The following is a 17,810-nucleotide window of genomic DNA, read 5'->3' as shown; positions in this document are numbered from 1 at the left end:
AACAACTCACTGTATTGACACTGTAATCAGGCTATCTACTACAATGCTGAGATCTATTTCCTGATCATAATCATGCCAATTCACATTCAATCAAAGGGGAAAATAAAAAGACCAGAACTGATAAAAAAGAACTAGTGTAACACTCCGATTTCAAACAATAACAGCAGATCACCAATATGATTGCATTCTTTAAAAGACCTAGGTGAGTGACATAAGTATTATCTAATGCCAGAAATAATTACAGTCCTGAATAATATCTTGTTTTGAACAATTACAGATAAATAAAAACAATCCTATAATAAATCTGATATCACAACCCTGCAATGGGTGTTATAACATTTCTAAAACAAGCATGCTTTACTCTAAAGAGATGCAGAAGACAATAATTGAGGTTTGATTTTTATGTATGAATTTTTAAGGAGAAAAGGGTGGACATTATTCTGAACACATAGAGGTTTATCTAATGCATGCAAGATGAAATAAGGAAACAGATTGTTGTAAGCCTTAGTATGCACTTCCTTTTCTGAAGGAGAAAAAAAGTATGTACTATATGATAATCAAACACAGCTCAGATTCACAACAGTTCTCACTGTCATCATGGGCAACTGGGTAGAGAACGAAGGACTCTCCATATTTGTCATTGTAAGTACATTTATTATGCATTTTAGTTTCCCAAAATCAAAATCAATTTAGTTTTATAAAAGCATCTTCAACTCAAGAAGTGCAATAATTTAAAAACGTCTTCCTGTTTTGAATGCATTGTAGTTTTAATATATGCAGTATTTTAAGCAATAAGTGTGTTATGGCTTTAAAAACAATTACTTATAGAGAATTCTCAATGAAATATGAACTGTCTGGAAATATGTACTATTGGAAAAAAATAGGAAATAAATATGATTTATAAAAAAACAAGTTTAGTTAAAGGGTGGTAGCAATTTAAGGGTTTCCAAAAGAAATTGGTGCCTTTTATAAATTATTATAAATTGTTATATGAGTTATGTGAGTAGACATTTTATTTATGCCTTTAATTGTGTCTTTTTTTTTCTCTTTAAAGCCTTTCCCCCCAAGTATTCTCTAGTTTTGAATACTTTTTTGGATACCAGTATGATGCTAACAAAGTTTTTCAGAATTAGTATAAAACTAGGCTGGATCATGAGACTATTGTTTACTGAATTTTTACCCAATTCATATGATTTCTAATTATGTATTACTGCAGATATTTCATTGAGAACTAAGTAATTTTAGTAAGAATTTTAGTAATTACTAAAATAGTAACATATAACAAAAGAAGCTCAGATTTCCAGGTAGATTCCAAAATGTGGACTACCTTTCTGTGAAACTTTTGTAGCCTACTAAAATATAATTAAAGTGCTTGATCAGTAAGCAAACAAAGTTAATAAAATTGACAATATTAACACCCCTCTCCACCACTAAGGGTAAGATTTTAAGAAGTTTCACTTAATTTTGAGAAACCTCATCTGCATTTAACATTGTTGTGATCAGTTTTTGAGAAAACCAGGCATAGTCACCATCTTGCCTCTGCTAGTGATACAGAGAAGGGGTCAGGATGTTAAGCAGCAGCACCACTACTAACAGTAGTCAGTGCTATTTTATTGTTCACAGTTAGGGTGAGGATATGATTTAAATTTAAAAACAGCAATGCAGTTCCAAGTGTCATTATTTACCTAAAGACCATCATAATTTTAAAATACTACAGATAGTCCTTGAGTTACGACCACAATTGAGGTCAAAATTTATGTCGCTAAGTGAAACATTTGTTAAGTGAGTTTACCCAATTTTTCAACTTTTCTTGCCACTTGTTAAATGAATCATTCTATTTGTTAAGTTAGGAACATGGTTGTTAAGTGAATCTGGATTTCCCATTGATTTTGCTTGTCAGAAGGTCGCAAAAGCTGATCACATGACCCCAGGACACTGCAACCATCATAAACATAATCACTTGCATAGTGTTTGAATTTTGATCACATGACTATGGGGTGCTGCAACGATCATGTGAAAAACAGTCATAAGCCACTTTTTTCAGTGCCGTTGTAACTTTGAATGATCACTAAATGAACTGTTGTAAGTTGAGGACTACCTGTATTGAAAAGTACACATTTTGCACTTGGGGAAAGAAGCCAAGCCTGCATAGAATATAATGCAATATAATTGTCTAAACCTACTTGGGCTCACTGTTTAATGTAACTGTTAAAAGTAGAATTGGTTCAAATTGGGCTGCATAACCTTTTGACTTTGCTGCTTTCCTCCAAATCTGGGCTAGAGTTTTCAGAAACCTATTCTAATCATTAGATCTTGCAATTATAGTAGAGTAATGAAAATAATTTTAGGCCATGTTTTTCTTCTTTCAGCTAGTATGGCTGGGTTTAAATGTTTTCCTCTTTTGCTATTACTACTTAACCTATGCTAATGGGTGGCCGTATTACTATACAAGAGAACTTCTTGGGGTAAGTCCTACATCACATGCTGTTTGTTCCCATGTTTCAGTGAACTTCATCATTGTTCTAATGTTTACTGGATATTGCTGCTAATTGCAGCTCAAAATGTGCATCTCTATTTATATGGCCAGTTCTAACTTTTCAAGAAGTCTCCTTTCTTTCTGTTGTCATCCATATGACAAGTGGATTGATTGAAAACCCATCTATGATTGCAGCCATTTTCTGTGCAGCTTGCAGAGGTCCAGTTAAGGTTTCAATGTTTCTCTTTGCTTTGGGGAAAAAATGAGGTGAAAACTCTCTTCTCAGTAATTCTGGCATAGGCAAAATACTTTTCCTTGCTTCTTTTAGCAAGAGAGAAACTACTGGGGAGAGAAAAGTTAAGCCCAGGACCACCCAGTGATCCTGTTCAGAAGCACTAAAAGTTAGGTTTAACTTTCCCCCTGAAATTCTAATTATTCCTCTGCTGTTAATTTTAACAAACCAATAGCTTGGGGTTGGTTTTTTTTGCTGAAAATGCATCAGGAAGAAATAATACAGTATTATTGTTATTATGCTGAGAGTGAAAATCTAGATACATATATAGAATATTCCTCTGTGATAAAATGTCAATATATTTTTCTCTGAAATGTTGCAACTTTATTTCAGCTTGACTGTTATAAATGTAGCTGTCTATTAAGCAATCTTAGAAGTCTCTGTTCAAACCCATTTCCCTTTTTTTGTCCTTCCACTTCCACATTGATCTGAATCAACGGTCAAACAAACCAAGTATAACACTCCTCCTTTTTTAAAAATAATCCTTGCAGGATGATAACCCTAAACCACTGGAAGTTCTGTTACATCTATTACAAAGCAGAAAAAACAATATGTGGTGCATCAGGGTTCATTTGTTTCCCCCACCCCACCCCACCCATGGGAAGAACCTGGCATCAGCCACTACTAGAAGGGGAGGGCAGTCTTCCAGGAAATATTTTTAGGTGTTGCTTAAGGGTATTGCCCCATCAAGAACCTGATTCTTCTTGCTTTATGCAGAAATTGGAAGCAGAGTTTGAGCAAGACACAAAGGGAAATAGTAACAACAGTACATTACAAATTCATCTGCTTTAGTACTATCATGTTTCCCTGAAAATAAGAAAGGGTCTTATTTTCTTTTGACCCCCGAAATAAGCACTTGGCCTTATTATTTTTGAAGTGCAGGAGGCAGCAAGCGTGGCTGCTGCTGTGTTGCAATATTTTTGTGGAGGGTTTATTTTCAGGGGAGGGCTTATTTTAGCACATGTGCTCAAAAGCCCGATTGGGCTAATTATCCAGGGAGATCTTATTTTCAGGGAAACAGGGTATCTAGCTGGGTAGATGTAGAGCAATGCAGGCTGTACAGCAGGGTGTCCAACTTTGACAACTTGTAGACTTCAACTCCAAGAATTCCCCACCCAGGTTGGACATCCCTGTTGTAGAAAAAATAGTTATTGCTCCATTTTTTCAGTATAAAAGCAAATGAAAATGTCTCAAAATTCTGAAGGGAAGCTAATTCTAAAAATGATCACAAATCAATAATTTTTAAATTGAGCAGAAATATTTTAAGAGTGGAGGGATGAGAAAATTACTGGATAAGAAGGATAGAAGCCACAAAGCAGCTGTAACTGTCAAGAGTGTTCCACCGAAAATAACAAAACCAATGAACAGTCACAGGGGCAATATGCAATAGTTAAGAGTCTCAGGAGACCCCCCCCCCTTGTTCCTCTTAACATACCTTTCTTCCCAAATTGTGTTTAAGCAATGTTATGGTGTTCTTTTCCTCCATGCACCATCTTTTGATAACCTTTCTTCTGGGCAAGATGGTCATTCATAGAATCACTTAAAATAAGCTGAGGTGTTAGTTATCAGAAATAGTCTTGCCTCCTTAGAAGCTTTGAATTTAAATATTGTCACTCTGTCTCGTAGAACCATACTATGACTTTAAATTAATATCAGTTAGTCTATGTTATGCCAACAATGAAAAGTTTCTTGGTGTATATTAGTTTGCAGTTAGTGTTTCAGACTTAATCCTATTTTTCTTCACATTCATATATATTGCAATAAATTTTTGTAAATGGCACCTCAGAAGCTCATGGCTTTGTAGATGTTGCTAAACTATAATTCCCAGCATCCCTTTCTATTAATCATATTGGCCAGGTCCCACAGTCCCTATATAATTTTAATGTTGATTTTCCCTAGGGCTTTTAGTTCTATTTCAATGTATCCTTAAATGATATTGCTTGATTAATTATGATCCTATTGTCTCATGTTTAGTCTTATTTGGCATTGGCCCGGGCACCTGCAGCATGTTTGAATTTCAACTGCCTATTAATTCTGCTTCCTGTCTGTAGAAATCTGCTTTCCTTTCTCAGAGGCTCAAGTGCAGTAAGTATTTACTATTTTTAATCAAAATAATAATAATCATTGTAAGCAAACAAGGGTTGTCTTCTATTCTTTTAATCTTGTAGATTACCATTAATACAAATGTTGTGATAGTGAATGAACTTTCTCTGAAGATGGTATTCTGACTTCAGCGAAAACATGAGACTATTCAGCGTTGAGTCATTCATTGAAAATTCTTGTGCCCACCCAGTTACTGACTGAGTCAAACAGCATATAAGCCAGGTGTCAGGGTTCCAAAAAAACACCCCCAACTAAATAAAACTTTGAGGCTTTTGTTTCCTCAAAGTTCCAATTTATTAGAGATGTCATGTTGACACATCTGGGAAAACCTGAATCTGAAAGCTTCCAGGTTTTCCCACTCAGTGGAAAGTTCAAGATCCTGCCCCAACACCCACAAGTTCATCACATGGTCCAATCTTTCACTGCCACAAAGACAGATTCCTCCCATCCAGCCAATTTTGGGGTAGGTGTTTCGGTTTGTTTTGTTTGTACTTGGCGACCTAGGGGTCTCATGGCTGGCTTTTCAGTGGTTGACTTTCAGTTGGGGTGGAGCTCATGATCCAGGATGACTGCAGTGTTGTACCAATTCTGGATACGTTCCAGCACCCACTGGATGCCACATGCCTTTCTGAGCTCAGGATCCAGCACCTCCTTGAATGTGTGTACAAGGAGGCCCTCTGGCCAGTCTTGTAATTTTCCAGCCAGTCTCCAAAACTCCCAAACTAGCTCTTTCACCGGTCAGCCAGCTTGCTTCAACTCTTCGATTTGCGCTTCCACCTCCACTTGATGGGCGACATTGTTAAATCTGATTTTCATCAGTTAGACAAATCTGTCGGCGGCGTCTAGCTCAGGAGCTGCTTCATTGTGGAGCTCAGCTATCAATTCTGATGCCTCCCCCTCATCCACCTAATCTGATATTGCTGAAACCAAATCTGGGTCAGAAGGGTATTGATCCCCATATTGGTTCTAATGGTCACTCATGCCCTCGTCACCTCAAGACTGGATTACTGTAACATGCTCTACCTGGGGCTGCCCCTGAAGAGTGTTCGAAGACTGCAGTTGGTCCAGAATGCAGCCGCGCGAGTGATACTGGGTGTACCTAGATACACCCATGTTACACCCATCCTCCGCGAGCTGCACTGGCTCCCTATTGGTCTCCGAACGCGCTTCAAGGTGCTAGTTGTTACTTTTAAAGCCCTACATGGTTTAGGACCTGGCTACCTGAGAGACTGCCTCCTGCCACATACCTCCCAACGACCAACAAGATCTCACAGGTTGGGCCTCCTCCGGGTGCCATCGACCGGACAATGCTGGCTGGCAGCCCCCCCAGGGGAGGGCCTTCTCTGTAGCTGCGCCGGCCCTGTGGAATGTTCTACCTGTAGAGATCCGGACCCTTACCACTCTCCTGGCCTTCCATAAAGCCACTAAGACCTGGCTGTTCCGGCAGGCCTGGGGCTGTTGATCAATGTCCAGCCCCACTTAGACTGAATGGATGTTGTGTAATTTTAACAATTGTATTTTTTTACTTTTAAATTTTTAAATGCTTCTTTATCTGTCTGTAAGCCGCCCAGAGTCCCAAGGGAGTGGGCGGCATACAAATTTTATTGAATTGAATTGAATTGAATTGGTCAATATGTGCTCAGATTCAATTAGGAAATGGGCTAGCTTTCCAGGTGTCCCATCAAACATCGTCCAGAATCTGGGAGGCGTGGCAATCAGTGGGGCTTGCGGCTGGATTTGTGTGGGAATTTGGGCAGGCACTGGCTGCTCGATGCGGGCTGGTGTCCACTGATACTGCACCCATCCTTGTCCTGGGTAGAAAGCCCATCCTGGTGGGATCTGGCTTGTTGGCGGCAACCCAAATGTTGGTGGCTGATTTGGGGTCAGAATCCCCCAAAAGATCTGCTGTGGGCTTGTCAGCAGCTGGCCAGGTGATTCATTCAACCTGGTTGTTGGGGCATTTGCAACCCGGGGTTAACCGGGGCTGCAATTAGCCCCACTCCAGCTGTAGGGCTGTGGGCTGATCTGCTTTCAAATTCGTCTGGGAGCTGTCCAAATTCATCTGGGAGGCCAGCCAGCAACTGGCTGCATGACGGTGGTGGGAATCCCCATTCTCCAGAGTGCCTGTTTCACATCTGCTGTGGCATTCTCCACTTGTGGGTTGAGGCCGATCCCGCACCCATCTGTGGTTCCAACAACATCTCCTGTGGGGAGGTGAATCCCACAGCTTTGCCTTGAATGGTCCAGTCCAGTTGCAAGGTTTGCCAGAAGCTGGCTCTTTGTTCCTTGCTCCCAACTGGCATTCTGTCTCAGTAGCCTCCTCAGCTTCCACCATGGTTTGGGAAGGTGAGTAGATGGTCTTGACATAAATCACCGATCCATCACCTATGGCTCCCCTCATGGACTTCTTCTCTTCCTCCATCTTCCCTGAGTCTTCGCATTGCCTGGGTTCAGATCAAGGCTGGGGCTCAGGACCCCGGACAGCACCCCGAGGTTCGGGGTAGCTGGTGAAGTATTTTAAGGGAGATTCAGGTTAATATCAGGGTTCTAAAAAAACCACTTCCAACGAAATAAAACTCCGAGGCTTGTGTTCCTTCAAAGTTCCAATTTATTAGAGATGTCCTGTTGGCATATCTGGGAAACCCGAATTTGAAGCTTCCAGGTTTCCCCACCCAGTTGAAAGTTCAAAATCTTGTCCCAACACCCACAAGTTTATCACAGGGTCCAATCTTTCACTGCCACAAAGACAGATTCCTCTCATCCAGATCCAGCCAAATGCAGAGATAAAAATGACCTTGACTTTCCTGAAGAATGTTATTTTGGCTACATATCACCCAACTCCATATAATCCCCCCTCCCATTTTCCCACAGTAGAAAGTGTGGCAGGCCTGAAATCCCAAAAGAAAAGATGGCTTGCAGGTCTGACCCCAGGCTTTTCTAAATCAATGTGATATATCAACTATAAAGACATAAAGCTAAACCATAAATTGGTTTATTCATGCATGTTAATGGTTTGTTTCAGTCATGATTTTCTGAACAATTCATAAACAAATTAGTTTTAGACTTAAATACAAGCAGTATGATTCTCTTTTTGTATTTCTGTTTATTTTTTATTTTGTTATACTTCTGTTGTCTCTCTCTGTTTCTTTATTCTTTTTTTCTTTTACTCGAGGGGTGTCAAACTCAAAGACTGGGTGCTGGATTTAGCCCACGGGTTGCTTAGATCTAGCCCATGAGGCCACCTTGGCAACAGCGAAGGACTGTCCCGCGGTGCCTCTGCCAGTGAAAAATGGAGCTTGGAAGTCCTCTCAAGCTCCATTTTTGCTGGTAGAGGGTTGCAGGAGGTTATCACAGCTAAAAGCAGAGCTCAGAAACCCATTTTTGCTGGCAGAGCACTAGGGCAACCACAAGTGCCCCCGACACAAGTGACATTGAGCTTACAATGCCTATCCTGGCCATGCCCAACCCTGCCTCCTGAAGTCAAACACAACCCTGATGTGGCCCTCAATGAAATGGAATTTGACACCACTGTTCTACTCTTTTTCTTATTATTAGTTCTTGTTAGTTTTTATCTTTCAGTCTTAAAATATGATAGGTATTCTCAGATTCTGTGGTCCTGTTGCAGAAAATGAGACAAGACCAGCTCTTTGTCAAAGGGAAAGGTTTATTTGGTGGCCAGTTCCTGAGTTTGTTACAACTTGATGGACTAAGCTTCCCTCTGGGGGCCATCCTACACCAAAAGTGGGCCATTCTGACTCACAAAATATTTTTAAATTAGCCTGGGTTGCTGGGGGGTCCCCATAATCCCCATTATATGCCTTCTTAAAATTCTTCAACATACACTGGAGGGGTGTTCTCAGGACACTACCTCCTCCTCCCATGTTCTAAAACACTACCACTGACCCGCGGTGCTGGATACTCGACAGTCACCAACGGAAACTGCAGTGGTTTAACCTCCCATACAACCTAACACGGACTTCATTAGGATCGACGTCCCGAGTCCAGGGTGGTGATCAGGCACCCTCTTCTACTCTCTAGAGGAGTAGGTACACAACACTATATTATACTTGCCTGCCAGCAGGTCTTGTATTCCCTCTCGTCCTGGCCAGGATTTGTTCAGATTTTCTCCTTTCCCTTACTCACACAAAGGGTCCTTGGGCTGACTTGGATTTCCCTCGATGGTGGAAGGTGTCCTCCCCCGTTCCTCCGAAGCAAGAAGCCTCGTGGCGCCTGAGGTACCCGGGGCTCGGATCCTTCTGCCAGCGTGGGGTCCTAGTCGTCCGGAGCGAAAGATTGCCTGGTTGTCCCATTCTGGGGTGCCAGAAATGTTGCAGAAAATGAGACAAGGCCAGCTCTTTGTCAAAGGGAAAGGTTTATTTGCGCAAAGGTTCAGGAGCAAAACCTGAACCCCAAATGGCAGTTCTGTACAGACTTTTATACTCTTTGACAACTTATCGATCATCCCCAAATACCTGGCCTTCCTGTGTCACGTAGACCCCTTTCCTGTGTCATGTAGACCTCTACACAATCTCCCAAAACAGAGACATGACATTCATTACTCATTTACCTCCCCACAGGGGGTATTGGTACAAATATCCTGTTTCATTTGTTTTAGTTAGGGGAAGCAAACAGAACAACTAATCTTAAGGGTAATCATTCCTTTATCCCATTCCACATGGTAAAGAAACTTTTAATACCCAAAGAATCTGTCTAGTTGTCAAATTCTCTTTTAGTCCCAAATGATGAAAATCCTGATCAATTATGACCACCAGCTTACCTGTGATGAGAAATTAAGTGTGAAGATTAAATAAAATCAATAGAATATCTTTATAATGCCAGTATTCTCGATGCAATATTCTGTGCTAACTGAATATCAAGGCTGCTTCATATAAAACACATTGTAAATAAGTGTAAATATCAAGTTATCAGGGTATGAACTGCTATATCAGAGCTACAGTAAAGGCCATAGCTCTAATATAAGCTGCAACAAATCACTTTTTGCCATAGGATCCCTTGTAATAAAACAATGGATTCAGAGGGAATACAACTTTTCCAGAACAAATTGGAAACAATATACCCTGGTATATAAAACATCCACTAACAGCACATATGTCTTGTCCAGATTGAACTTCAATTTATTGCTCCTTAACATAATTGTAGCAGGCATTGTTTTAGCACTTCTATTGTCTACCCAGATGAATAAAAAGAAGAGATGGAGGTGATGATAATTTAAAGCTAGAAGAGAAAAATGGCCATGCTGATTATAACTAAAAGCACATTCACAGTCAAGGCCTCCTCATTTGATAGGGCCTGAAACAGATTCAGTGGAGGCATAATGGGGTCAGCAAACTTTATGAGGTATTGTTCAGTATCAGCCCAAGAATGGGTAGATAGCACTTCAAACTCAGAAGAGAGAACCAGGAGAGACAAATAGTACTGTTGTATTTCACTTTTTCTTTTGAATCTCTAGTGTTGCTCAGTGCGTGTCAGAAGACAGTTGGACAGAAACCTCACATTTCACAAACTGGTGGCCTGGATGATTGCACTACATACTGGTGAGTGTTCAAAGTTCTATTTTATTCAAAGTCTCATCAGTTTAGTGAACAAAACTCATACTGAAGGAACAAGTTTCTAGAAAGGCATGAGAAGTAAAGAAGTAGAGAAGTAAAGAAAACAAAACATTTGTTAAACTGATAGAAGAGAATATTTGTAGCTCAGGGTTGAGTTGTGGGGTCCTTGGTGTTTTCTGACTTAGTTGTTTTCTTCCAGATGTTTCATTACCACCCTAACTAGCTAACATCATCAGTGTAGTCCATTTGCTAAACCGTAATACAGTTGGATATTGAATGAACTTGTTCACTCTGGTTTATAAAACATGGCTTTTAGTTTTCTCTGCTGTACAAATCCAGTCATAGTCAACATATTATGATTAAGTAAGCCATGATTTAGTACAGTATAGAAATCCAGATTTAAATTCTGGCAACTGTCAAACATGCAGAGGATGAATGAAAGAGAAGTTTATTCTGTATAATTATATTTAATTTTAGACGTCTCAGGTCATCAAGTCCTATACAAAATATTAAAAAGAAATAGTTTTGTGAATTTTTTGTTTAAAAGAAAATAGAAAGAAAAGGAACATAATATCTTGATATAAATTTACTGGGGCTTTAGCAGTTTTTCATTATTATGAATATGTGCTAGCAAGATATCTTTTTCATGTCCTGTCAAATTCCTTCAGCATTAAATGCACTTATTCTACCTTGCTGTCAAAGTTCTTGTGCTATCTTATATTTATTTCCAAACAAATATCTACTTTTTCAAATTTTGCACAAAACCATTCATAGATTAATTATTAAAAGCCACCTCAGTATAACTGGAGAAAAATAATGCAATTAAAATAATTAGGTATACAACTTAAGAGTAGAAACAAAACGACCTGTATTTGTAAAGTATGTGTCTTGTACACTTGTTTTTATATTTTATAGGATGTTTCAGTTCTCAAAATAGTTAGCAAAAAATCCCCTTTCCATATGAAAAACAAAGCATTTTAAAAGTGATTTATCTCTTTAATATTTAATATATATCATCTATCCCACTTTTTATTTATTTTTATTTTTTGCTAGCAATCCATACAATTGCACATTTATTTAACGTTGAAAGATTGGTGGATGCACGCACTGAAAAAAATGGAAGCATTAAGTGTGTACTGTCTGATCTGGGTGACCAGTCAGGTGAAACTTACCTGAACTTTGCCAGAAAAAAAATTTCGGTAAGCAGATGGGGGGGGGGGGAATCAGAGGTTTATTGTTTCTCACGCATGCATACAGAAGTATTTTATTTTTCCCTATAATCATCGCTACCCTAATGTAATGCCTTTTATTGTGGATATAGTTGCTTGGTTTTAAAGCAAAAGAAGTTATGCAATTCTGTCAGAATGAATTTGTTTGGTATGATTATATCAACATGATTTTTTCTTTCCAGAATCCTATGGGTGGCCTCTATGTGGCATTTACGACTTTGGCTGGCCTCAGTGGTGTTATCATTACATTGTGTCTAATATTAATTATCACATCATCTACAAAAACCATTCGCAGATCGTACTTTGAAGTATTCTGGTTTACTCATCATCTCTTTGTTATTTTTTTTGTTGGTCTTGTCATCCATGGATTTGGGTAAGTAATTGCACTTATTCAGATATCACATTCAAGAACTGCCTAAAGACAGTATCAAAAGGGCTTTCTTAGGACGATCTATCAAAACAGTAAATGACTGAAGTCTGTAATAGAATCATTTTTAACCTGATGTCCAGTGGTGGGATTCAATTTTTTTTACTACTGGTTCTGTGGGTGGGGCTTGGTGGTCATATGGGCATGGCTGGGTGGGTGTGTGAATGGGTGGGTGTGGCCAACTCAATGTCACTCACATCAAGGGTTGCCTCGCCTGGCCCCTCCCCTCCCAGCCATTCCTTGTCACACCCAGTCTCAACATATCTATAGTTCTGTAAAAATGTTCACCTTTTTTCAATTTATTATCTACATGCTATAAATGTACTTTCATGGATCACCGAAAGGAGAAAATGGCTCACATGCTTTGCCCAACAGTGTTGCAGGCTTTTAAGGAGCTGTCACAAAGAAGTGGGGGGCAATGTATTTTCCAAAGAAGCAGAAGGCAAAACAGGAAGCAATGGATGGAAGCTGAACAAAGAGAAGCAACCTAAAACTAAGGAGAAACTTTTTGACAGTGAGAACAATTAATCAGTGGAACTGCTTCTCTCCAGAAGTCCTGGGTGCTCAATCACTAGAAGTTTTAAAGAAAAGACTGGACAGCCATTTCTCTGAAAGGGTATAGGGTTCCCCCCACAAGGTCCCTTCTAGGTGTTATACTGTTATTCTGACACCTTTCCCAGGACCTCTACTCAGATTTTGGCATCCTCAGTTTTCCTGCCTCAGCAGGCGGTTGGATTAGAAGATCTCCAAAGTTCCTTTCATCTCTGTTATTCTGTTATTTCTGAGCTAAATAGCTAAGAATTAAAGAGCTGCCTCTAGACATTCATTTTAATGAGATTTTTAAAAACATGCAGTTGAGAGTTCTTCATGTCTCCTTCCCCTGAAGACCCAATATAATTTGGAATTTAATCCCTGATTGCCCTTTTGGCATTTCTCCTGATACTTCTCCAAAATGCACCCCGAAGAAAATGCATCCATCTCCATCTCCGTCTCCCCCCTCACACACTCACTTTAAGCAAATTCCCTTGTTTTGGGGACTTTGGAAATCTGAAGCATCAGTAGTAAATTCTAACTTTTATTTCTGCTGCTGTGAAACTACAGCAGCTAAGATGTTGATCTTATAAACAGATTGTCTTATCAGCAGTGACGTGCGGTGAGGCTGATATCACACACACACACACACACACACACACACACACACAAACACGCGCACACACACACACACACACACAGAGGCAGATGTCACACAAGGGCCCTTCAAAGACTAAATGGTTTTTTTTACTGGTGGGGAATTAAAACTCCCCTTTTCCTCAAGGGGAAATCATATTCAGACAAAGAAAATTATTAAAAATATCCTTTCCTTTCTGAAGCCTGGCTCTTTCTCTGCACCTATATTGGGAGGGGGAGAATAGGGGAAATGCAAGCGGCGAGGCCAGCCTGCCCCCTTCTTGTCTCCCATCCACCCTTCCCAACGGGACACGAAGGCGGAGGGCTGGTCTTGCAAAAGGGATCAGCGCACTCACCACCTCCCCCTCTCCTGGGAGGAGCTCTGCAGCAGGACAGATGGATGGAGGGGGAGATTGCCCCTTTCTCCTCCGTGCCCCAAACCCTGTCTTCCCTGGCCTGCACCCCTGCGCTGGAAGGGCGAGCAAAACGCACAATTTGATGCTATGCTGTGCAATGCAAGCGATGCAATGCGATGCAATGCGATGCAATGCGATGCAATGCGATGCAATGCGATGCAATGCGATGCAATGCGATGCAATGCGATGCAATGCGATGCAATGCGATGCAATGCGATGCAATGCGATGCAATGCAACCCGCCCAGGCTCCTTTGGGTTCGGGGGTGATCTGAATGGGAGGAAACGGGGGATCCCCAGGGCGGAGGCCTCCCAGTGCAATGGTCTTTCGCAGCTCCGGAGTGAACCTTTGCCTTCCCCGCCCAGGATTGCAAGGCTGGAGGCCTCGACAGCAGCCACCCCCAGCTGGCCAACCCTCAGCCCGTACCATCAGCAACGGGACCCGCATGGTTTCTCTCCTCCCTGGCGCCGTCCGGTAGGCGTGCGAGCGCTGGGTGCGAGTGCTGAATGGCCGGCCTGGAAGGCATGCCGGCACTTTAAAGTGCTGGCCGGCTCGGCCGCCATTCAGTGAAACATGTTTCACTGAATGGCGGCCAAGCCAGCATGCACTTTAAAGTGTCGGCATGCCTTCTGGGCCGGCCATTCAGCATGTCCCACTGAATGCCGGCCTGGAAGGCATGCTGGCATTTTAGAGTGCCGGCCGGCTCGGCTGCCATTCAGCGAAACATGTCCTGGTTTGTGGCCGGGTGGCACACTTGTACTTTAAAGTGCATGCCGCCCGGCCACAAACCAGGACATCTTTCGCTCTATGGCGCGCTGAGGCGGCATGGCTTTAAAAAATATAAACTAGGATAGTTGCTGCTAGAGTCACCACGTGAATGACTCTGCTTAACTGTTTAAAAAAAGCCTCTAAACAAAGTGCCCTCTGCAGGAGGCGGCGGGAGAATCACGTGCCTCATTTGCATAAGGAATTTTTCGCTTTTTAACCCTTGGTTAACTCTTAAAAGGCGAAAAATTCCTTATGCAAAGGAGGCCCATAGTTCTCTAGCCTCCTCCTACAGTTAGCACTAAGCAGACTCAGAGTCACTGTGACTTGGAGTCTGGGAGCAACTACCTTGGCCTTTTTAATTATTTTAAAAATTGTTTCCTTTTCCTCAGGAGACTGGTGAGGCCCCGCCTCCCCTGCCTCTAGTGACTGCACATCACTGCTTATCAGTATATTAATTCTCATTTCTCCTGGCATAAACTCCTCTCTGTTTTTTTCCTGATAGCCTCTGCCTTCCAATGGGACACAATAAAGGCTCTTTTTATAGTAAACTTTTGTTCCTTGGGTCAGTTCATCATTTCAATTTACTTAAAGGAAAAAAATGTATCTAAAGCTGTCTACTGTTCTTCAGTAAAACTATTTTTTGGTGTTAGGAATTTAAGTAAGGAAACTAATAAATGGAACTAGCTATTTTCATTTTCCTTTCTACATATAAGCCATACTGAAACACTCTGTCGAAATATTGCCAAAACATTTTCCTAACCATAAGGATCCCCACTGGCTTTTGTTGCAACAATAAGGATGCTTCTGGCACATGTGTCATTTCAAGACTATCTGTGTGCTGGCACATGTTCATAGAATGGCCCATCATACTGTGTGAAGCAAACAGGTTCAAGATGTAAAACATCTGTGCCAGCATTTTAGTTTTCCTTATAAATCATTTCTCAGGTCTTAAGGGGCAACAAAGAAGAATATGCTGGCATATAAATGTAAATCATTTCTATTTTCTTCTGGAATAGAATAATAATCAGGTTTATTTGCCAGCTTTGCATTATTCCAAGAAACAGGTTAATGGGAGCATTTGGTCTTATGGCTCCTGAAAGGCGAAGAGGGATAATTTGCTGAAGCTATGCAAAAAAAAAAAAAAGATGTTGCCAGTTCATCTCCTAGAATGTTTGAAATAAGAATTAAAACTACAGCTTGTCACCCTGTCTTCCAAATAAGTTCATCATTATTAAATAGGAATTGTTCCCAGATTCATACCGAAAGGATTATAATCAGACAATTAAAAAAATCAAGACAGATTTACCTGTCAAGTCTTACTTTAACCTGTAGACAGCTGATGAAGTCAAATCTACACGTTATACTTAAGCTATTGTAAAATGTCACAGAATTTGAATTACTGTACCATATGTACTGAAGGAACTGAACAGCACCATTATCACATAGATATGCAACAAAACTGAACCCTGACAGTGAGCTCAGTAGTCAGTAGCTGTATGTGTCCTAAAATATGATATCAGATTGTTTCCCTCCCATGTCAAACCCATACGTTTTCTGTACCAAGTTGGACTTATTAAGAAACCAGCATCCTGGCACCAAAATGCCAAACCTATTTAACAGAAAGATGCAGTGGGAGAATAATTGAAGATTCAAACCAAAGTTCTAGATTTCGTGCATTTCAGACCTTATCTAGCACTCATCTGAATAAGTTATTTCTTTCTCAAGACTGCTTCCATATATCCTTACTTACCCCCGGATATTCTTTTTCTGCTACTTCAGGGAGAAGCAGCCAGGCTGAATGCTGCTTCTCTCTGGCGCAGCGCTTTCCCTATGGGACCCAAAGCACTATGCTGCGAAAGATGCTCTCGCTCTTCCATCAAGAGAATGGTGGAAAGAAAACAAGTTGATGGAGAACACGTGGAGTGACTACATGTGCTCTCCAGGTCAATGGCTGATTCTTCTCTCCACCTCTGCTCTTGCTGAGAGAGGGAGAGCGTCTTTTGCAGCACAGCGCTTTGGGACCTGTAAGTAGCTGCTTCTCTCTGCCTGGCTTTCCAGAAGGGATTTACAGGACCCAAAACGCTGTGCTGCAAAAGAAACTCTCACTCTCCCAGTAAGGGAGTGGTGGAAAGAAAAAGCATCCGCTGACCCAGAGAGTAAATGGAGCCACTCCATGTGTTCTTTGGTGACTTGTTTTCTCTCCACTGCTCTCTTGCTGGGAAAGCGAGAGTGTCTGTCGCAGCACAGTGCTCAAGATTTGGAAGTCGCGTGTGAAGGTAAGCTGGAGGCTGGGGGGCTGGCGGGTTAGTTAGCTAGTCGTGCCTGGGATAGAACCAAGGCAGCTTCACCAGCAAGGCAAGCCCGGGGATGGGGGAGAAGCAAGCTAGGCCACAGCCAGCATGGCCTGGAATGGAACTGCATTGGTGGCTTTGCCAGCTACGTGAGCGTGGGGATGGGGGGGGCACAGCCAGCTCTGTGGACAGGGGGATAGCATGACTGGCAGGTTTACCTGTAGGCAGGAGGAGGCAGCTCAGCTGGGGTGCAGGCATTGCATGGGAAGGCAGCTTAGGTAGGCAACAGCCGCAGAGCAGAGATTGTGCGCATGCTCAAATGAGTGCCACACAGAGTGTGCTATGCCACTGGGAAGGTAAAGAGTGACTGGGTGGGGCAGGTGGGGAGAGCGGTGACCAGGCAACCAGGCAGGTGGGGGGGGGGAGCCAGCCAGAGGTAGTATTTGCCGGTTCGGCGAACCAGTTAAAATTTCCACTGCTGGTTCACCTGAACCAGCTGAATACCACCTCTGCTGATGTCTTTAGACCAAAGGTCCCCAACCCCTGGTCCATGGACTGGTACCGGTCTGGGGAATCCAGAAACTGGGTTGTGCAAACAAGCAAAGCTGCATCTTTGCAGGTAATGCAGGTAACATGCGAAACTACAGTCCACAGAAAAACCTTTCTTCACAGAACTGGTCCCTGGTGCCCAGAAGTTTGGGAGCCCATGCTTTAGGCTATAGTTCCCAACTGGTCATGCAGTCTGGGGCTGATGTCGTTATAATTCAAAATAATGGAATATGAACTCCTGAAACAGCTAATATGAATGGACTTTTTCCATAACGTTTTGCTTTTTAACACTGAACTTGAAGATATATGTAATTGGATTAGCGGATGTTTTTACAATGGATCAGTATAATTGCTCCAAATGCTTGTTGTTATTTGCAGAAGAATTGTACGTGGGCAGACCCCTGAAAGCTTTTTGTTGCATAAGCCAGAAGTGTGTGCCAAAAATTTCACAGCCTGGGGGAAAATGTCTTCATGTCCTAAACCAGAGTTTGCTGGAAATCCTCCCATGGTATGATCTCTTGCT

General features: G+C 41.7%; 1 protein-coding gene across 1 annotated transcript in view; it reads left to right on the top strand.

The window, feature by feature from the left end:
• Positions 1-565: 565 nt before the first annotated feature.
• Positions 566-17,810, top strand: part of CYBB (cytochrome b-245 beta chain) — a 31,843-nt gene continuing 14,598 nt past the window's right edge. The window contains exons 1-7 of the mRNA XM_014076534.2: positions 566-642; positions 2,370-2,465; positions 4,743-4,853; positions 10,342-10,426; positions 11,495-11,640; positions 11,853-12,043; positions 17,666-17,795. Coding sequence (XP_013932009.2) covers positions 598-642; positions 2,370-2,465; positions 4,743-4,853; positions 10,342-10,426; positions 11,495-11,640; positions 11,853-12,043; positions 17,666-17,795 — 804 coding nt within the window. The 5' untranslated portion in view covers positions 566-597. The remainder of the gene's footprint in view (positions 643-2,369; positions 2,466-4,742; positions 4,854-10,341; positions 10,427-11,494; positions 11,641-11,852; positions 12,044-17,665; positions 17,796-17,810) is intronic.

The sequence above is a fragment of the Thamnophis sirtalis genome, unplaced genomic scaffold (genome assembly GCF_051295495.1).
Source record: "Thamnophis sirtalis isolate CommonGarterSnake01/CBP01778 unplaced genomic scaffold, rThaSir2_p1.2 scaffold_8, whole genome shotgun sequence".
In the NCBI taxonomy this organism is placed as follows: Eukaryota; Metazoa; Chordata; class Lepidosauria; order Squamata; family Natricidae; genus Thamnophis; species Thamnophis sirtalis.
Note: the sequence above shows the minus strand (reverse complement) of the source record. Positions and strands in the feature narration are given on the sequence as shown.